General features: G+C 38.7%; 1 protein-coding gene across 1 annotated transcript in view; it reads right to left on the bottom strand.

The window, feature by feature from the left end:
- Positions 1 to 1,564: 1,564 nt before the first annotated feature.
- GMCL1 (germ cell-less 1, spermatogenesis associated) overlaps positions 1,565 to 19,787 on the bottom strand; it is a 59,570-nt gene continuing 41,347 nt past the window's right edge. The window contains exons 10-14 of the mRNA XM_003413552.4: positions 15,369 to 15,438; positions 12,378 to 12,453; positions 9,252 to 9,397; positions 8,261 to 8,348; positions 1,565 to 5,257 (exon numbers count right to left, since the gene is read on the bottom strand). Coding sequence (XP_003413600.1) covers positions 5,129 to 5,257; positions 8,261 to 8,348; positions 9,252 to 9,397; positions 12,378 to 12,453; positions 15,369 to 15,438 — 509 coding nt within the window. The 3' untranslated portion in view covers positions 1,565 to 5,128. The remainder of the gene's footprint in view (positions 5,258 to 8,260; positions 8,349 to 9,251; positions 9,398 to 12,377; positions 12,454 to 15,368; positions 15,439 to 19,787) is intronic.

The following is a 19,787-nucleotide window of genomic DNA, read 5'->3' as shown; positions in this document are numbered from 1 at the left end:
TTAGCAGCCAAACACTTAACCACTGTGCCACCATAGGATGAAACTGAGAGCCCTATAGTATGATAGCTATTTTATAAGTAAAAAAAAAAAAAGGGTGAAATAATCACTGACAATCAGGTAGACGTGGTGGGATTAGAGGCTTGGGTGCTACAGAAATGTTTGATAAAGCTCCTATGAAGAACGGGACAGAATGGACTAGGGAAACATAGGATTGCTGAGAAGGGCCAACCCAGTTGTGGCTGGAGACGATGAATTTATCTGACACCAGCCTGCACTGATGAGACATTTTCTCCTTCAGAACTCAGACAACTAGGTGTGGGCATGGTGAATGCAGGCATCTGTACTGATCCAGTGTTAGGGTTTTTCCAGGTGTACTGGGTTGAATAGTGTCCCTCCAAAATTCATGTCATCCCTGGAATCTCAGAATATGACCTTACTTGGAAATAGGGTCTTTGCCGAGAAAGGCAAGGAAAGATTCTTCCCTAGAGCCTTCAGAAAGAGCATGGCTCTGCAGACACCTTGATTTTGGACTTCTGACCTCCAGAACTGTGAATCAATTTCTTTTGTTTTAAACTACCCAGTTGTGATTTGTTACAGTGGCCCTAGGAAACACACCAGGTTAGTGCAGCAGATGAGATAGCAGAACAAGGGAAGTGAAAGTAATGGCAAAAAATGATTGAAGTATGAACCACATGCATTATTCTGGACAGCAGGAACTGGGGGAGGGACACAGGTAGGGGAAGGCAGAGGAATCAAGGGATTGTCAAAGAACAGGTCTAACTAGTGGTCAGAGGGTGGAGATGTCAGAGAAAGAATGCTTCCAGATGAGGGCAGTATCTTCAATGAGACCCCTTGAGCATAGGCTGAAGACAGCAGAGTGAAGGTGGCTGATGTGGAGGAGCCTAAGGAGTTAGATAGGTTGCCCAGGTGCTGAACATCACCCAGTGCCATAGATGTCAAAAATGAGAAATGACACAGGGGAAACGTGGCCCATAAAGCCCTTATTTCTGCTGTGGGGTTGCTAAACCCCACAGCAAACTTGGGAGCCTCCACACAGCTGAGCCTAACTGTTGTGGTTGTCCTTTTCCTAAGCAAAATCTGAGGTCTTCTAATGACTCTGGTGGGATCCCAATGGTGTTCGTCCTCATTTAAGATGTGGGATAGAAATTGGATTCTGTCAAGTGGCTCTTGGTAGATCATCCTGTATCTTCAGCACTCTTTATATGGAAGAAAATCCTCTATGCTTCTGAGGATGGCTTAAGGCTCCCTCATTTTGAAGTCCATTTTAAAGAACTTGGGGTGGTGTGGGGTGTGGCTAACACTTTTGCTCACACTTGCTTCTAATTTCCTCCCCAACCACAGAGAAATTTTCCAATATGGCATAGTGGTTAAGAGCTATGGCTGCTAACCAAAAGGTCAGCAGTTCGAATCCACCAGGCACTCCTTGGAAACCCAATGGGTTAGTCCTACTCTGTCCTGTAGGGTTGCTGTAAGTTGAAATTGACTCCATGGCAATGGTTTTTTTTTTTTTTTTTTTTGTATTTAAAACATACAGTGAAACCTGTAAGAACTGGAACTCAACGGGGCTGCCTTGTTTTCTGGGGTCTCACAAGTTTTCTGCCTTTGACAGGACTTTTCTCTCTCTCCTTTAGTGGAAAACATTTGAGTTTCCTTCTCTGACAGTTTTCCCACCTTATGCAGGTTCTGGTTTTGTGGGTTTTACCATATATATCTTACACAAGACCAACATTAACCATCTGTGATTCTCTTCAGGGAAATGTACTATTTCTAGCCTTAGATTTTATCTTTACTTGTCCTATTTCATATAAAATCACCAATCTTTGGTTTCAGAAGTATTCTACTTTATCATTACAGATGGATGCATACTGTTGGGTTGGTTGTCTCCCTAATTCGATGTAGTCAGTCATTAGTTAACAGTGATTGATGCTAGTTGAGGCTTTCTGTGCTTTATACCCCTCTACCTTGGGAAAAACATTCTCAGGTTGGGGAGGGAACTGTTCTATGCCCTCCTCCCCTGTTTTCAATGCCTCTGTTTTTAAGCAGCTGGTGATTGGGTCCATGTTGCATGAAATTATCACTCAGGCTTATCCTTTCAGATTGGTTGACAAGTCACCTGTGCTTGCCATTTGCACAAGTGACTGTTATCTTTTCTGTTTTTCACATGGGTTCATATTTAAGGGAATGTAACTTTTGACATAGTTTCAATATTAACAGTCCAATGATCTAGACCAACGCTGTCCGATAGAACTTTCTGCAATGATGGAAATATTTTATATCTGCAGTGTTCAATATGGTAGCACTTAAAATGTGGCTAGTGCAGGCTGAGGGAAGTGAATTTTCATTTATTTTTAATAGCCACAGTGACTCTTGGTAACCCTATTTTTGCATTTGATGTTGAAAACTGTTCATATGATGGTAACCTCACTGAAAAACTTGAAATGTGATAAAATGTTAGGTGCTAAACATTAGATTAAAAAAAGCTAGTGGTTACTACTATTAATTTAATCTTACATTTCAAGCCAAATCCATTTAAAAAAAAAAAAAGGTACATTCATCTCTCTTAATAATTTAGCATGACTTGTGATGGTTGTGTGTCAACGTGGCTGGGCCATGATTCTCAGTGGTTTGGCAGTTTTATAATGATGTAATCACCTACAAGATGAGATCTGATAAAATTTAATTACCTCTATGACGAGATCTGTTATGGGCAGCGAATCAGTGGAAAGGGAGTTTCCTTGGGGGTATGGCCTGTATCCAGTATATATGAACTTTCTGGCAAAGCTCGCTGGTTTTTGCTCTGCTGTGGACTCTGCCTTCGGCTCCACATCATCTGACCTCCAGTTCTTGGATTCATCAGCCTCCACAGCCCGTAAGCCAGCAGCCATCTGACCTGCTTGATCTTGGGTTCATCAGCCCCTGCAGCTACATGAGTCAGAAGTCTTCAGCCTGATGCCTGACCCACAGACTTGGAACTTTCCAGCCTCTACAACCATCCATTGTGAGCCATTTCCTTGATATAAATCTGTGTGTGTGTACGTGTACATACACGCATGCATGCATGTGCACGCGCACCACTGGTTTTGCTTCTCTAGAGAACCCAGCCTGAGGCAAGACTCTGGACCTCTTCTTTACTAATAGAAAAACAAAAATAATTTTTAATGGGGAAATACTGTTTTCTAGTCCTAGCAGTTAAAAATAAAAAGACCAAGAGAGGATATAAGTTAAGAGCTGTGCAAAAACAAAAGCTTTCATATTTGAGAGCTTGTATAATGATACTTCAAGCGGGTAATATTTAAAGTGAAAATATTCCTACGGAAAAAAGCCAAAAGTTTGCAAATACATAAAGTATTTGGTAAGAAAACAAAAGCACGTTTCTCCTATAATTGGAAATGCTAAATGACAATTATCCATTTCTCAGATGAGAACATCCCTGTTTGTGAGTTAAGAAAATAATTATCCTGTCTATGGATGACATAATCAACTTGGCCACGAAAGAACCAGTGGATAGGAACCATATGTAATTCCAATTAGGTTAGTTAATTTATATAAGTGAAATCAAATAGTTTAACTCATTCAAACCCACTGCTGTCAGTTCCGACTCATAGCGATCCTGTAGGACAGAGCAGAACTGCCCCATAGGGTTTCAAAGAGTGGCTGGTAGATTTGAACTACTGACTTTTGGTTAACAGCCAAATGCTTAACCACTGTACTACCAAGGCCCCAACTTATTAATACAGCCCTATTTTATCTTTACTCCCAATATTTGTAAAAATTATTCAAATAATTCAATTTACCATAAGTTTGGTATTTATATACAGGTTTATATATATAGGGTAAAGAACCTCTGATGCTGTGATGATAGACAATGACAGCATCTCATGAGAGATCTAACTGTAGTCAAATATAAAAATAAGAAAGCCTCTTGGTATAGCCATATCATTTTATTAGAACCATTTAAATTACAGGTCTATGGGGTAAAGTTGGAAGAGGCATTTGAAAGGTTCCTTTAACTTAATCTAAGAGGGTGAATTTGGAAAGGACAGAAGTAATTTATGGGCCTGTGGATATATTACTGGAGGAGGAAAACTATCCACAAATTCCAAAAGTTTAATTGGAAAAAAAAATCTAACTAGAAAGAAAAAAATTCTGATAATCTATTCCTCTGCGATTTTTTTGTCCATTTTGAGTTTATTTTTTCCAAAGTCTTATTTGTACAGATATATAAAAATGATTCGCATTTCTCTTCAACATACTAAAAATACACATTAGCCACAAAAAGTACTTATCCTGACTGAAAGGAAAACGAGCATGACTATTTTCAGAACAGCAGTAAACACAAGCCAACATATATAAATCATGACACGTGTGCATCTCATTTTTGAATAGAATAAGTTGTTTTTTACATTAATGCCTTATTACCCAGCTTCTATATTAGACCCTCCAACCTTATTTACATTTACTGTGAAATTTCTATCAGAATGTGTAACTCAAAAGGCACTCAATTCAGAGGTTAGAAAGTCCTGAGGTGAAGTAGGAAATAGGATTCTCAAATAAAATCTGAACATAAATAATTCTAAAGATCAGAGAATATGAAAATATTTAAAGTGTTTTAATATCTGGTACATAAATAATTCATGACCTAATAAAATTGTACAGAACATCAATGTACAAATTGAAAGAACATCTGTAACTGGCCATTCAAATGATTCGTTTAACATTCTTTGAGCCAAATAAAAATAAATTTATAGATGGATAACTGAGGTTCACTAACATTAGGTAAGGGTCAAAGTTTAAGCTAAAAATTAAGTTTGTATTTGGTTGCAGAGAAATGTGGAATTATAACAATTTTCTACTGATGCTAAATCAAAAATATGAGTCAACATCTTCATAACAAATGGTTTGAAAGATATTTTCTTGGCTTTAAAATGTTTTTTTGTATGTGCGTAGAAATGTAATGAGGGTAAGAATAGTCTTCTGTACTATCTGTTACAGTTCATAAGGCCTTTGTCATCATTAGTCTCCATAGATGTGATTATCAGTACAACCATTAAATTAAAGCTGGCCTCAAAAGTTTTCAAAGTGCTACTGGTTCCAACCGATGACATCCTTAGTGTTCTGCATTTTCTGCGTGACGATTATTTTCAGTTCTCTTTTCTGGTGATATATACAGGAAGTTGCAGCAGATATATAAAGGAAAGATCAGAAGTCTGCTGTCCAAGTTCATCACCACTTGTTCCTATAAAATAAATTCGTAGCTTTAATGCCAAGAGAACTAGATAGTAATATTTGAAAAATAAAATAAACCAAATTGTTGAACTGAGTGAACTGAAGGTGACAGATGTAATTAAGAGCTTGCATTCTGGAGTCTGAGAGCCACGGTTCAAGTCTCAAAACTCTCGCCCATAGCAATGCGACCTTGGGCAAGTCACTGACCTTGTGAACTACAGCTTCCACACTGCGAAATGGGACAAGGAAGAGTACCCACGTAATAGGATTACAGTGAAGATGAAAACAGACAGCACTCATAGAGGGCTGAGCACAGCCAGCAATATATTATGTACTCAATAATGGCAGTTATTTTTGTTACTGCAAACTTTCTGTCAATTACCTACACATCTATGAACAGATACAGTCTTCAGAAATATACACACTTCTTGGCTGGCTTCAAGTTCTAATGGCCCTCAGGCATACCAAATCATTGGGATGCAGGTGGGGAGTCATTATTACCACTGACGAGCTGGTTCCAACTTTTGTCCTAAGATTTCCCACTGTCCCTATGACCAATATTTTATTTCTTGGAATATAAGATACATTATCACATGAAAGCACTTCCAGGTTTGGTTATGTCAACACAGACAGACAGAAACCGATACTACAAGCGTTACCGTCACTCATGCAAACAACCCCGTTCCCATAACCTCACATCCCCTTTACTAGCATTTGGTGAATAGAGGAGATCCCCCAGGATAAGAGAAGTAGCACTGAAATTCACATTCCTACTTTCTGAATACCTGGATACACTGTCTGCAAAGATACGTATTAGATTCACTTTATTATATACATTTTGGAGAATATACTACTAATCATTGTTTAACCCTAGAGTTTAGACTTTACTGAGGCATGTACTCCTGCAGTAAAGTGGGACTAAAACTAGCATATCTGAGTGACTGAGGTAGGCTCAAGTGCACACAGCTTCTGGGTTGGGGACGTAGCAAGATAAACTGGGATAAAGAAGGGAGGGAATACAAATGACACACACAGACACGAAATCTCCATACAACCCCCAACAAGGAACCAAAACCCGTTGCTGTCGAGTCGATTCCAACTCATAGCGACCCTACAGGACAGTGTAGAACTGCCCTATAGAGTTTCCAGGGAGCGCCTGGTGGATTCGAACTGCCGACCTTTTGGTTAGCAGCTGCAGCACTTAACCACTATGCCACCAGGGTTTCCAAACAGGGAAAGCAGTGAACAAGGTGGATAAGATGATGGATCAGGCCAGGTGATCACCTAGGCTGATACGCCATTAACAGAGAGGAATGATGTTGAAGGAAGCATAATTGGTCTTCAGATGTTTGGGTCGCCCTGGCCTAGTAACGTCTGTATCAATAACCTGGGTGAAGGCATGTTTACTAAATTTATTGAGGATAAATGATTTGACAATACATATATCTTAAGACAAAAATCAACATTCAGTACCTGAACAAAAAAACACTCTTAGGACGATTAGTTAGTGCGAGACATTCTGGTATTTGAGTATAGTTAAGGTTGGGGTGGAGGAGGGTGACTCAGCCGGCTTTGGGAAAAGAAGCGAGCCATGTGCACATTGCTTGGGGGTGACTGGACACACCAATTCCCGAAATATTAAATTGCATTAAGCCCCACTCCCCACGCCCAAATTAAGCAGATCTAATCCTACCTTCATCAAACCTTTAACTCCCCGAGGGATCGACTTACATCTATATTTGCACTGAGTCATCTTTAGAGCAAAGCTTCACTTTCCTTATTTCACTAGGAAGTGGAAACTGTGTAGCCCATATGCATTGGCCTCAGAGAGCAACAGCACCTTCCTAGGCCTTCATTCTTTACCTTCAGACCATTATTTCTCCATCTTCATGTACAAATTCCTGACATTTATTCTATACTATACCTCTGTTGGAAACCCTGGTGATGTAGTGGTTAAGAGCTACAGCTGCTAACCAAAAGGTCAGCAGTTCGAATCCCCCAAGTGCTCCTTGGAAACCCTACAGGGCAGTTCTACTCTGTCCTATAAGGTTGCTATGAGTTGGAATCGACTCGATGGCAAGGGGTTTGGTTTTTTGGTTTATACCTCTGTTACTTCTCCACATTCTTATAGGTCTAAATTCCGGGATTCATAAATCCAACTCCCTACTAGAAATCTTCAATTCAAATTCAAACTCCCAGCTACTGGTTACTACCTATTCCTGCCTTCTGTGCCATTTACACTTTCACTCTTGTGATTTGGCTTTGACTTTTGGGGATCTGCTAGCTCCCTGTCATTAAGAAGCTCCAACAGTGGCTGAAGGACCCTTTGTAGGAATGCTGCAAAAGGGATTCTCATACAGGGTATGTGAGGTTAGAGCGTATCACTTCTAAGTTCCCCTGTAATGGTAAATTCTGAGGGGTATATTTAGTCTCTTCAGTCTGAGGAAAACTGCTAATTTCCTCTAATATTTACGTGAACGGGGGCACTGGTGGTTCAGTGGTAGAATTCTCAACTTCCACGTGGGAGACCTAGGTTCGATTCCCTCAGGCGCACCTACCACCTGTCATTGGAGGCTCATGTGTTGCTGTGATGCTGAACAGGTTTCAGTGGAACTTCCAGATGAAGACAGACTGGGAAGAAAGGCCTAGTGATCTACTACTGAAAATCATCCAGCGAAAACCCTATGGATCACAACGGTCCAATCCGCAACTGATCAGGGGGATGGTGCAGGACCCGGCAGTGTTTCGTTCCATCGTGTGTATGGTCACTGCCATGAGTCAGAAGCTTTCCTCTGCACCTCAGTCAAACTATGTTTTCTTTCTCTTTTGTCATAGTCAGTTGCTAGCGGGATGGGGTGAACATAGTATTTTCATCATTACCTTCAAAAAAATCCTCAAACCAACCTTTAAATCAAAATATCATTAATGTTAATTCTACTTAAGAATTTTCAAAAGAGGATTCAAAAGACAAATACTACAGTGGAGCAATTAACAGAAAAGTAATCAAACATACCTGGTCCTTCTCAAGTGTAAGTATTTGATATCCAGTTGTTCTACTACATATTAGTTTTCCACTACTATCAAAAGAGGCCAAACGCAATCTAGGATTAAAAAACAAAACAAAACTCAAATAAAAAATAAACATGTGAGTTTTAAACCACAGATTAATTCAAATAAGCCTTCTCTCACTTTAATAATTACTTTTTTTATCTTCCAGATTCTCTGTAAGTCTTTAAAACATCTTTCCAAGCTACAAACTAATTCTATTCGGATTTACAAGCCTGTGCTATTATAGATGCCTGAGATATAAACTTAATTTACAAATATATGACTTTTAAACAATCTGTGAAGTCCCTGGGTGGTGGAAGCAGTTAATGAACTTGGCTGTTAACTGAACGGTTGGAAGTTTGGGTCCCCCCAGAGGTACCTTGGAAGAATGGCCTGGTAATCTACTTCCAAAAAATCAGCCACTGAAAATCCCAGGGAGCAGTTTTACTCTGACACACATGGGGTTGCCAGGAATCGACATAATGGTACTTGGTTTAAATAATCTGTTCAATAAAATATCCTGCAAATTATCAGCTTACAGCATCCTCTCCAGAAAAAGACTGCCAGCTGAACTATCAGGCCAAGCTGGACATACCAAATCCTGTAGAAAGCTAAGAGTAACACCAGACATGTTCTCCTGGAAAAATACCTTGCCCTATTTCTACTCTGGACCTTTTATTTGCTAGAAATAGCAGAGGTGATAGCGTCAAGCCTAGTTATCAATCCTGTAGCATTCATATCCTAGCCTAGTCTTTCTGCCTGACATACTAGATCTTACGACTTTGATTGTTAATATATTCCATATGAAGAGACCTTACTATTTCCTAGCACCTTCACGTACACTGTATCTTACCAAAGTTCTACTAGGGTTGGTGTAAATTATCAAGATTTCATTTTGTTTTGTTTTTCTTCCCTCTGGAGTGAGAAGGAGTGGGGTGGGGGAAATCTCATCCTACCTAAATGCTATGCTCCTTCGAGGCTGTAAACTGACAGATCCGCTACATGGCTGATTCAGTGTGTTGCGTTTGAAAATGATGTATCGATTGGTGTAAGTTACAAGTAGGTCAAAGCCAAAGTTAAAACCTGTCCACCGCCAGCAGTACTAAGAAATACAAAAGAAAAAAAAAAGATTTAGTCTATATTAGCAAGTCAAATGTAAAAAGTTCATCTGAACAGTCTGTGTTTTCTTTAACTCATTCCACATAGTTCTCTCCTGGATCCCTCCTTTTTGTCAATGCCTTTCCCTTCAGACTGACCATACGGAATTATACGTCCAAGCCAGAAAAGCAGTCTTTCCGGTTATCCCTTTAGCTTCTTTCCCAGTAACACCTCTTCATCTTCCTAGTCTGTGTCGTTATCTCCCCACATTGTAATCCCATCGGATATAATATGGCTGTTCACTGCAACTCTAAGTAGGTATAGCTTAGGGAAGCAGGAGTCTAGGTGGAGGTGATAAGAGCCTATTAAAATCCACCTTGCTTTCAAAATACTCTAAAATAGTTTAAGTAATTAACCAACAGACACACAACTGGGTTATTTTAAATACTATCATATGGTTTATAAGTTTGTTTGTTTGTTTGTTTATTCTATCACCTAATAGTTACTGAGTGACTATTAGGTAAGGTGATGTACTGAAGTAAAGTTAGGACTTCAACTGTTTGGTTGACACCCTGAGTTACAACATTAATTCAACATTTAATGGATATTTATTGAGCATACATTTTGTGCCCGGCACTGCTCTAGACACTGGAGACACAGCACCAAACAAAACAATGTTTCTGCCCTCACAGGGTTTATATTCTAGCATGTGTATATGTCTGTCCGGTAGGAGAGGAGATGAGTGGTACACATGAGATGGGACGGAATAGAACAGCATAGAATGTTAGGAGAGAGCAACAGGTTAGAGGTGGGAGGCTTGCAGTTGGGGAGCCTGCTTGTTTAGATAGGTGGTCAGGGCAGGTCTCTCTGAGGAGATACTCTGAGTAGAGACCTGAGTGGACTGAAGAGGTAGAACAGGCAGCTGTCTAGGGAAAGAGTGTTTTTGACGCAGAGAACAAGTACAAAGGGCAGGAGGTAAAAACAGGCTTGACATATTTGAGGAAGAGCAAGAAGGGTTACGTGGCTGGGGCAGTGACAGAGGGGAACAGGGGTTAGAGATGAGTTTGGAAAGGCAGTTGGGGCCCAGATAATATAGGGCCCTGTAGTCCACGGTAAGGAAGAGTTTGGACTTTAACTGTGATGGGAAGCTAACAGAGGGTCTCAGGGAAGGAAGTGACATGATCCAACTTGCATTTTAAAAAGATCACTTTGGCTGATGTGTGGCAAACAGAATGCAGAGGAGCAGGAGTGAAAATAGGAAGAGCAGTAAGGAGGCTACTGCAATGGCTCAGGCAAGAGATAATGTAGCATGGACTTGGGTGGTAGGGTAGACATGCTAAGAATATACTTCGAAGAGCCTCGGGGAATTTCTTATGGACAGGAGTGGTATGAAAGGAAAGAGAGTCCAAAGTGAATCCAGAGCTTGAAGTCTATGCAGTGGATGAAAAGAGAGGCCATTTATGGATTTAAGAATACAGGGAAGGAGGAGCTTTGGGAATGAAAATCAAGAATTCAGCTTGGGACTTAAATTTGAGATGCCAAGGTTGGGGCCCTCATGGTGCTGTATTTAGGAGCTTGGCTGCTAACCAAAAGGTCTGCAGTTCAAATCTACCAGGGGTACCCTGGAAACCCTATGAGGTAGTTCTATTCTGTCCTATAGGGTCGCTGTGAGTTGGAATCAACTCAATGGCGACGGGTTTGGGTTTTTTTTGTGAGTCAGAACCAACTTGACAGCAACTGGCTTATTTTACTTTATTGGTAGCCAAGTGAAGATGCCAAGTGAGCAGCAGGATATATGAATGTGAAGCTCAGAAGAGGAACCAGAAGTGCAGATATAAATGTGGGAGTCATCAGTGTATAGATGGTATGGAAAGTCATGAGGCTACATGAGATCATTTAGGAGTGAGCATAGATAAGGAAGAAGTCCAAGAACTGAGCTCCTAGTCACACCAAACATTTATTGAGAAAGATGAGCAGGATCTAGCAAAGATTTAGGAGGAACAGCCAAGGAGGCAGAAAAAAACAGCAGAGCATGCTGTCCTGGAAGTGGAGACGATCTCTCAAGAAGGAGTTGAGTGAACAAATGTGTCACTATTGCCAACAATTTCCAGAAGAAGACTGAGCCCTGATGACTTGATTTGGCAGTGTGGAAGTCACCAGTGACAATGACACGATAGTTTCAGCAGAGTTGTGTAAGTGCTGGAGAAGATTCAAGAGAGCATCAGAAAAGAGGAAGTACAGGCAACAGATACAGACAACTCTTTTCAATGAGTTTTGCTCAAAAGAAGGATAGAGAAATGGAGTGGTAGCTAGAGGGGGATATGGGATCAAGGTATGGTTTAAGATGGGTGATGCTGCAGCATGTACACACTAAATGAGAATGACCCAGCAGAAGAGAAAAACTGATGATGCAGGAAAGGGAGGGATTAACTGTCAGAGCAAAGCGTTTCAATAGGTGAGAAGGGATGGGGTCCAGTACCAGGGGAGAGGAGGAATTAGGGTGGAAGCAGACAGCTGGTTCATTCTAACAGGAGGAAAGGCACTACACGGGGTACAGATGCAGGCAGACTGGGAGAACTGTTGGTAGGAGGATGTGCATGTTCTCCTCCTACTGCTTTTATTTTCCTAATGAAGTAGGAAGCAAGGCTACCAGGTAAGGCCTTTTGAGGAAAGAGGATATGAGGGTCACCTCAGATAACAGGAGGATAAATTCACCAGGGAGATGCAGGAGCATGACCACGCAGCACTAAAGACCTGCTGGAAGTTTTTAGTTACAACATTCAAGAGAAACCCATTGGGGTATGGTGGTTTTCTTTAGTTGCATTTACCTGTTTAGATGCAGGCATGGAGAACATGACACAGGAACTGTGTCAACAAGCTCTTTGAGGTGTGACAGGTGCTGTGATGGTTACTAGAAGTCCATTATGGGCAGACAATTTACAACAATTAGTAAGAGAATATCAAGAGTCACAACTCATACTTACTTCACCATCTTTGGCAAGCTTTCTTCCACACCTCATGCTATGTCCCTCTAGTTCTTCTTTATTGATTTCTTGAGGCCTAAAAACATGCATAAGACATGAAACCTCGTGGAAAATAAGGCAATTAGTCATTGAAAGAGAATTTTGAGTTAAAAACAGAAAAACTTGTTACTAGATTTGAAATAATTTTTTGGGGGGGGTGTAGATAAAAATTAAGAATGTCCGTTGCCTTTGCTAAACAAAAAAGATTTGAAGTCTTCCATGTTTGACCTATTGCCCCAATTTCTAGAATGCTTTTAATAGGGCTCAGCCAAACCAGAGAAGAGGGAAAAACAAAAACAATCCACACAAAAGGCTGCTCACTGGCAAAATAAAACACTCAAAAGTCTAATTGCTAAGTAAAATACATTAAAATGTTTTATTTCTATCAGGTGTATACCACCTACCATTGGTATCACCCACCATTTCATATTACTGTTTCACTGCAAGCCACTTTTCATGTGGTATAACTATAATGAAATCAATATTTAAGACAAAAGAGCTGTCAATTTTTGTCAATTAAACTTTACTTGGCCCCTTAATTTAAAAACCTTAAGCAGATAAGAGAAACAGCTATTTCAAGTTGTAATAATAAAATGACATTATCATCAGCTTGGTAATTACAAATTTGAAAGTAATGCAATGCATTCATTCCTGTATTAGTTCATTTACAGCATTTAGTAAGTGCTAATGGGACAAGTACAACAAATAGGGAAACAAGCACAATAAATAAAAGTACATGCAAATAAAACTAATAAAACCACGTCCTTGCCTTCCAAGAGCTCAGTCTAACAGGGAACTAGACATAAGCGATAATTACAACAATGTAGAGAGGGTTGTGATGTTAAGAACATGAAGAAAAGACACATTTACTGCTTGGCGCTAGAGAGGGATCATCACAGAGGGAGTAACATTTCAGCATGAATGGGGTTTGTTGGCGTGGGGCCGGGACTGAACTCTGTGCAGGGGGAAAGGTATTCCAGGCAGCAGGAACAGTAGGGAAAAAGGACGGAAGCACACAAGAATATCAAATGTACTAAGAGTTTTGTGCAGGTGGAGCATAAGATAAGCATGACAGGAGACAAAGCTGAAGGCATTTGGGGACAGACTGCTGAAGGGCCCTGTAGGCCATGCTAATAGAATGTTGCCAGGCATTTATTCTGTTACTCCTAAACTTTTCATTATGAAAATTTCCAAACATGTAGAAGTAGGGAGCCTAGTATGAGCCAAATTTTCTCACCATCTAGTTTCAATAACCTTGTTTTAGTTTTATTACCTCCACTTCTCTCCCTGCTGATTATTCTGAGGTGAATCCCAGACAGCACATCCTTTATAAATAGTTCAGTATGTATTTCTTAAAGACAGGGACTTCAAAAAAATCTTATCACGATATATATCCCACGTAAAAATAGTAAGAATTCCTTAATTATCATCAGAGATCCCTGGACATATTTAAGAGAGAAGTGACAATTATATTTCTGTTTTAGGAAGATGACGCTGTTGCTAGTGTGAAGAACCCTGAAGAAGGGACAGTATAGGACTATAAGCCAGTATCCGGGGGACAGACTGTCCTCCTCACTTTAGCAGCCCTGCAGCAGTGAGCAGATGCCCAGTGTTTGTGGAACAGACATTTCATCAGGGACAACAGAGTCATATACTCCTGAAGGCAAGGAAACCAGACACTTAATCCCAGCTCTCTCTCTCATTAACCTCAATAAGGACACTAGCCTTTATAGGTGAGGAAAATCGTGACTAATACAGAATGACATGAAAAAACCAAATATACAAAAGAGGCAAATTAGTAGGATGATTTATAGAATACTTTGTACATTATAGAAACCCTGGTGGCGTAGTGGTTAAGTGCTAAAGCTGCTAACCAAGAGGTCGGCAGTTCAAATCCACCAGGCGCTCCTTGGAAACTCTATGGGGCAGTTCTACTCTGTCCTATAGGGTCGCCATGAGTCAGAATCTACTTGACGGCAGTGGGGTTTTTTTTGTTGTTGTTGTTGGGTTGTACATTATAAAATGCTTCAAATCTGAATTCCATTAAATATTTTTGGTTTTTGATTTATTATTTCTATTTTAATAGTCTTACTGTATTTGTGCTGGATCAGTATGCTATGAACCCTTTTTGAAAAAAGATGGGGTATGAATTATAAATAAAGTAGAAACTAAAAACCTGAATAATAATTTCATAATCACTGTCATGAATTTATGTAGCACTTTCATATACTCACTGGATAAAAACTTATAACTAAGCATTATTTTTGGAAGTACTCTGGTGAATAAAAATGGGTTAAAAGAGACTGAGGGCAAAAAAATTAAACTTCTTACAGCTTCTTCCATATACTCACAAATGGATTTGTCTCTTCACCCTGCCTATTTCAAGGAGCGATTGTAAGGATAAATAAATGTGAAAGTACTTCCGTAAATGCCAAAGTACTACATATACACTCAATGGCAAGATAATTTTCTTTTGCTTAAAATGGAGAAAGTACATAAATATTTTATAGGGGGTTATGTACTTCTGGGGGAAGCATCTGTAAGCAGATGACTTTAAATTCATTTCAGACTCCAAGATCTTGAAAACCTCTTTATAACATTAATTAGAACCTGAAAATATTACCACAAATAAGAAAATTAGCTTTACTTATACATGAGTATGAAAATCATGATTTATGAAACAATATTCCACGTAATATTTAAATATGTTCAAAGAAAAATCATAACATGAGGTGAAATATAGTGTATAAATTATTCAATTTTACTAATATAGTCAATGATAACCCAAAAATGCCATTATAAGATTAAAAATTGATTACATGATCATTTCTCTACTTCAACAGCATTTGCGTTTTCAATACTGTTACTGATTTTTTAATCTAATAAATGCATTTCAGAATTCATAACAAAAAGTTTACTTAAAATAAACAACACACGATGGGATATACTTACCCCACCTCACTGTCCTGCTCTGCCCGGAGCATCGCAAACCATTGCTGTTTATACACAGAAGACAGCCATTCTAAAATTTAAAAAACAAATAAGTTAACAACATAAAGGATTTAAACATTTAAAGGTGATGGTAAAACTGTTACATTTTAAACTCAGTATAGCCATAAATAAAGCAGATAGCTTATATTTGACAAATATGCTATAACAATACGGCTCAATGATTTTTCAAGTGTTAGAAGTTATCTTGCTTTAATGCAAAGAGACCAAAGTTTCTTAGGGGTTACCAGGAGTGGGTGACAGGGAAACGGAGAGTTACTGCTTAAAGGGTACTGGGTTTCTGTTAAGAGTGAAGAAAAAAAAAATTAGAAATGGATAATGGTGATGGTTGCACAATATGGGGGATATAATTAATTTCCCTGAACTGTATACATAACAATGATTGAAATGGCAAAAAAAAAATTTTTTTTTAATTGTAATTGAGATGGTTTACAGAACAGGCTAGCGTCTCATTAAATAGTACACATATTGTTTTATGACACTGGTTAACAACCCCACAACATGTCAACACTTTCCCTTCTTGACCTCGGGTTCCCCATTATCAGCTTTCCTGTCCCCTCCTGCCTTCTCGTCCTTGCCCCTGGGCTAGTGTGCCCATTTAGTCTCATTTTGTTTTATGGGCCTGTCTAATCTTTAGGTGAAGGGTGAGCCTCAGGAGTGACATCATTACTGAGCTAAAACGGTATCCGGGGGCCATACTCTCGGGGTTTCTCCAGTCTGTCAGGCTAATAAATCTGGTCTTTTTTTGTGAGTTTGAATTTGTTCTACATTTTTCTCCTGCTCTGTCCAGGGCCCTCTATTGTGGTCCCTGTCAGAGCAGTCAGTGGTGGTAGCCGGGCACCATCTAGTTGTACTGGATTCTAAAATTTAAAAAACAAATAAGTTAACAACATAAAGGATTTAAACATTTAAAGGTGGTGGTAAAACTGTTACATTTTAAACTCAATATAGCCATAAATAAATCAGGTAGTCTAGTGGAGACTGAGATTGTTGTGGTCCATTAGTCCTTTAGACTTATCTTTCCCTTGTGTCTTTAGTTTTCTTCATTCTCCCTTGCTCCCAAAGAGGTGAGACCAGTGGAGTATCTTAGATGGCCGCTCACAGGCTTTTCAGCCCCAGACACTACTCACTCACCAAAGTAGAATGTAGAACATTTTCTTTATAAACCGTTACGTGAAATGGCAAATGTTTTGGTAAATATATTTTACTACAATTTTTTTTTTTTAAAAAAAGCTATCTTGCTTTGCCTTAAGCTGCATTTTATTTAGATTATATATATTTAAGTCATTAGTTACAATTATATTCTTGCTTTTAATAGTTTCCTTTTCACAGCTCAAATTAATTTTCATTTGTGAGAATCACACCTGAAGCAATAATATTTTCAGTTTTTAAAAAAGTTTTACCATACAACTGAATAATGGGTTGTTACTTCATTAAATTATTGAAAAATAATTAGTGTTTTGGGAAATAAAATCATCTCTAAATTTGCAGGCGAATCATGCATGCTCGAGAAATAATTTGTACACATTAGATTCTGATAACTATTATTAAAGAAATAAAGGATTTTAATTTAAATTATTCTAAATTAAATACAAATTTTACATTATAGATATTTTTCCTTTAATAATAAGCATTTTTTTCCACAAGTCTGTGTTAACTGGAATTTTAAATATTTCAGATGAAAGTACAGTTTTATCAAATATAAAAGTAGAATGAACTACTTTCCCCCATTAGCATAGGGCTAATTAATTTTTTTGCTCATTTATTCCCAACTAGAAAGGGCAGTGTCTCTATTTTTAAGTTCTTAAATGATTTTTCAAAGGTACTTAGCGATCTTTCTATACTTAAAAAATCAAAAAGCCAAACCCGTTGCCACTGAGTGGAATTCCAACACATAGTGACCTTACAGGACAGAGTAGAACTTCCCCATAGGGTTTCCAAGGCTGTAAATCTTTATGGAAGCAGATTGCCGCATTTTTCTCTCACATGGAGCAGCTGGTGGGTTTGAACCACTGACCTTTTTGTTAGCAGCTGAGTGCTTAACCACTGTACCACCAGTGCTCCTTCTCTACCTAGGGAGGGGTGAAAACCCTGAAAATCTGGGTTTTCACTTGATAAGTTTCTACTTAAGAGTATCCAGATGACTTACACTAATTTATGGTATCTTTAGAACTCTTTATAAAAATAGTTTGAGCATTTCTTTCAGAATCCCCCCAAAATAATATTCTTGTTATTACATCTGCTAAATGTCTAGGCCACAGGCAATTTATCTTCAACAGGTAAAGACTAGTAGCAAATTTTACATATGACTCAGTACACATACACATGCTATAGATCTTATTTCCGTTCTTATTTTCTTTTAAAAGCTAATCCCCATGCATTAAATTGATGTCTCAACCCACCACTGGGTTATATCCATAGCTTGAAAATTCACTGATCTAGAGGTAGGACATGACTTTTATGACTCATTTATAAAACTGGAATAAAAGGGTTACACATACATATTCTCAAATACCATTCTGACTCACAGCACGCTACAGGACAGAGTAGAACTGCCCCACAGGGTTTGCAAGGCTATAAGTCTTTATGGAAGTGGACTGCCACATCTCTCTCCCACAGAGCAGCTGTTGGGTTCGAACCACTGAGTGCTAGCATCTGAGTGCTTTAACCACTGTGCCACAGGGCTCCTTCTCATGTAAGCTATCCCATGTTTTAAAATGACTTAAAAGTTATTAAGTTTCAACAACCTTTGTATAATCTCCTTTAAAACAAAAAGCATTTTAACACATTAAAGTAATGAGTATGTATTTTTCTCTCTCCTGTCTTGCCTTAATCTACAAGAGTAAAAAGTGGAACTAGAAATCTTTTCGGTCAGTGATAGCTCAGATTCTAGAATCTACACCTCAGAAGAAGCACCTCAAAACTAAGTCAACTGAACACTAACTCAAATGCAATGTTGATAGCTGTTACAGGTGCGGGGAGGAATCTGTGGTAAAATGTTTGGAAAATATGGTATAAAAATAAGTGCAACAGGTTCTTTTTAATATAAAGTTTTTAATATGTTTATGTATAGTCATATCTCTAAAAGGCAGATATACTAGGTAGAGTTTGCCAGAATCCTTCTTGGCATAGAGGTAGTGTTCTGCAGAAAAACTCTGAAAAGGTGCCTTCGAGAAATTTCCACTGAGTGAAAATAAGTTTAAGCACTTATTTTAAATTTTATAAGAACGAAGTCCATAATAAAGACCGAAAATGGGCACTTCAAGGTGGTAGTTGTCAGTGCCACAGACCAGCAGCTGTACATCTAGTCTACAGCCGAACTGAACATAAACATATTTTCCCAAATCCTATATGGCAGAAAACACCGAGCATTTCTGAGCAGAATAACTGAGATGAGTTAAAAGAAATTTAATTATTGCCCTTGTCTTATACAAAGGATATAAGGAAGCAGACCTACAAATTCATACCATTTGCGAATCTAATGTCTTAGATTTACAAACTAAAAACAGAAAGATACTTTCTTAACTTGCCAAGTATTTTACTGTTTAAGTGAAAGGAAAAGTTATCTTCAGGTATACACATAAAAACAAATCCATATACAGCCACAAAAGCCTGTAGCAAAAAATTAAGACTATAAATTGGACTGTCATATGAAACACTTAAGGAGCCCTGGTGGCGCAACAGTTAAGGGCTTGGCTGCTAACGGAAAGGTTGGCAGTTCCAACTCACCCAACGGCTCTGCAGGAGAAAGACCTGGCGATCTGTTGCCATAAAGACTATAGCCTAGAAAGTGCTATGGGGCAGCTCTACTCTGTTACATGGGGTCACTGTGAGTCGGAATTGATTCGGTGGCACTAAACAACAACATGAAACACATAAGATGTAAATCATGAAAGTGAAGAACAAAAAGTCTATATTCAAAAATTCTTATGTGAATAAATGAGTATTTTGAACTGGGCATCCAGATATAAATCATTAATAAAAATTATGGATAAGTTTGACTCCAAGATACTCATGTTTAACAACCTAAGAGTCTAGTTCCTAAAGACAATTTTATTACACAGGTAGTCCCCGACTTACACAACAGGGTTCTGTTCTAACTATTCTGTTTTAATGTAAGTTGTATACCTCTTTTTTTTTAGGGTTCATTATTATTGTCTTTTATTATCAGTATCTTTATAAATCATAACACTGAGTATCTGTGAGTGAACATCTGAGCATAACAGCGAATTACGTACAGCCACACTACGTGTAGTATATATTACCAACAATAAGATGCACCAAAAAGAAAAAAACCCGGACAGTCCTAAGTGTGGTTCATCATAACTCGAATATGTAGTGAGTCGGAGACTACCTGTATTG

The sequence above is a fragment of the Loxodonta africana genome, chromosome 15, assembly GCF_030014295.1.
Source record: "Loxodonta africana isolate mLoxAfr1 chromosome 15, mLoxAfr1.hap2, whole genome shotgun sequence".
Lineage (NCBI taxonomy): Eukaryota > Metazoa > Chordata > Mammalia > Proboscidea > Elephantidae > Loxodonta > Loxodonta africana.
Note: the sequence above shows the minus strand (reverse complement) of the source record. Positions and strands in the feature narration are given on the sequence as shown.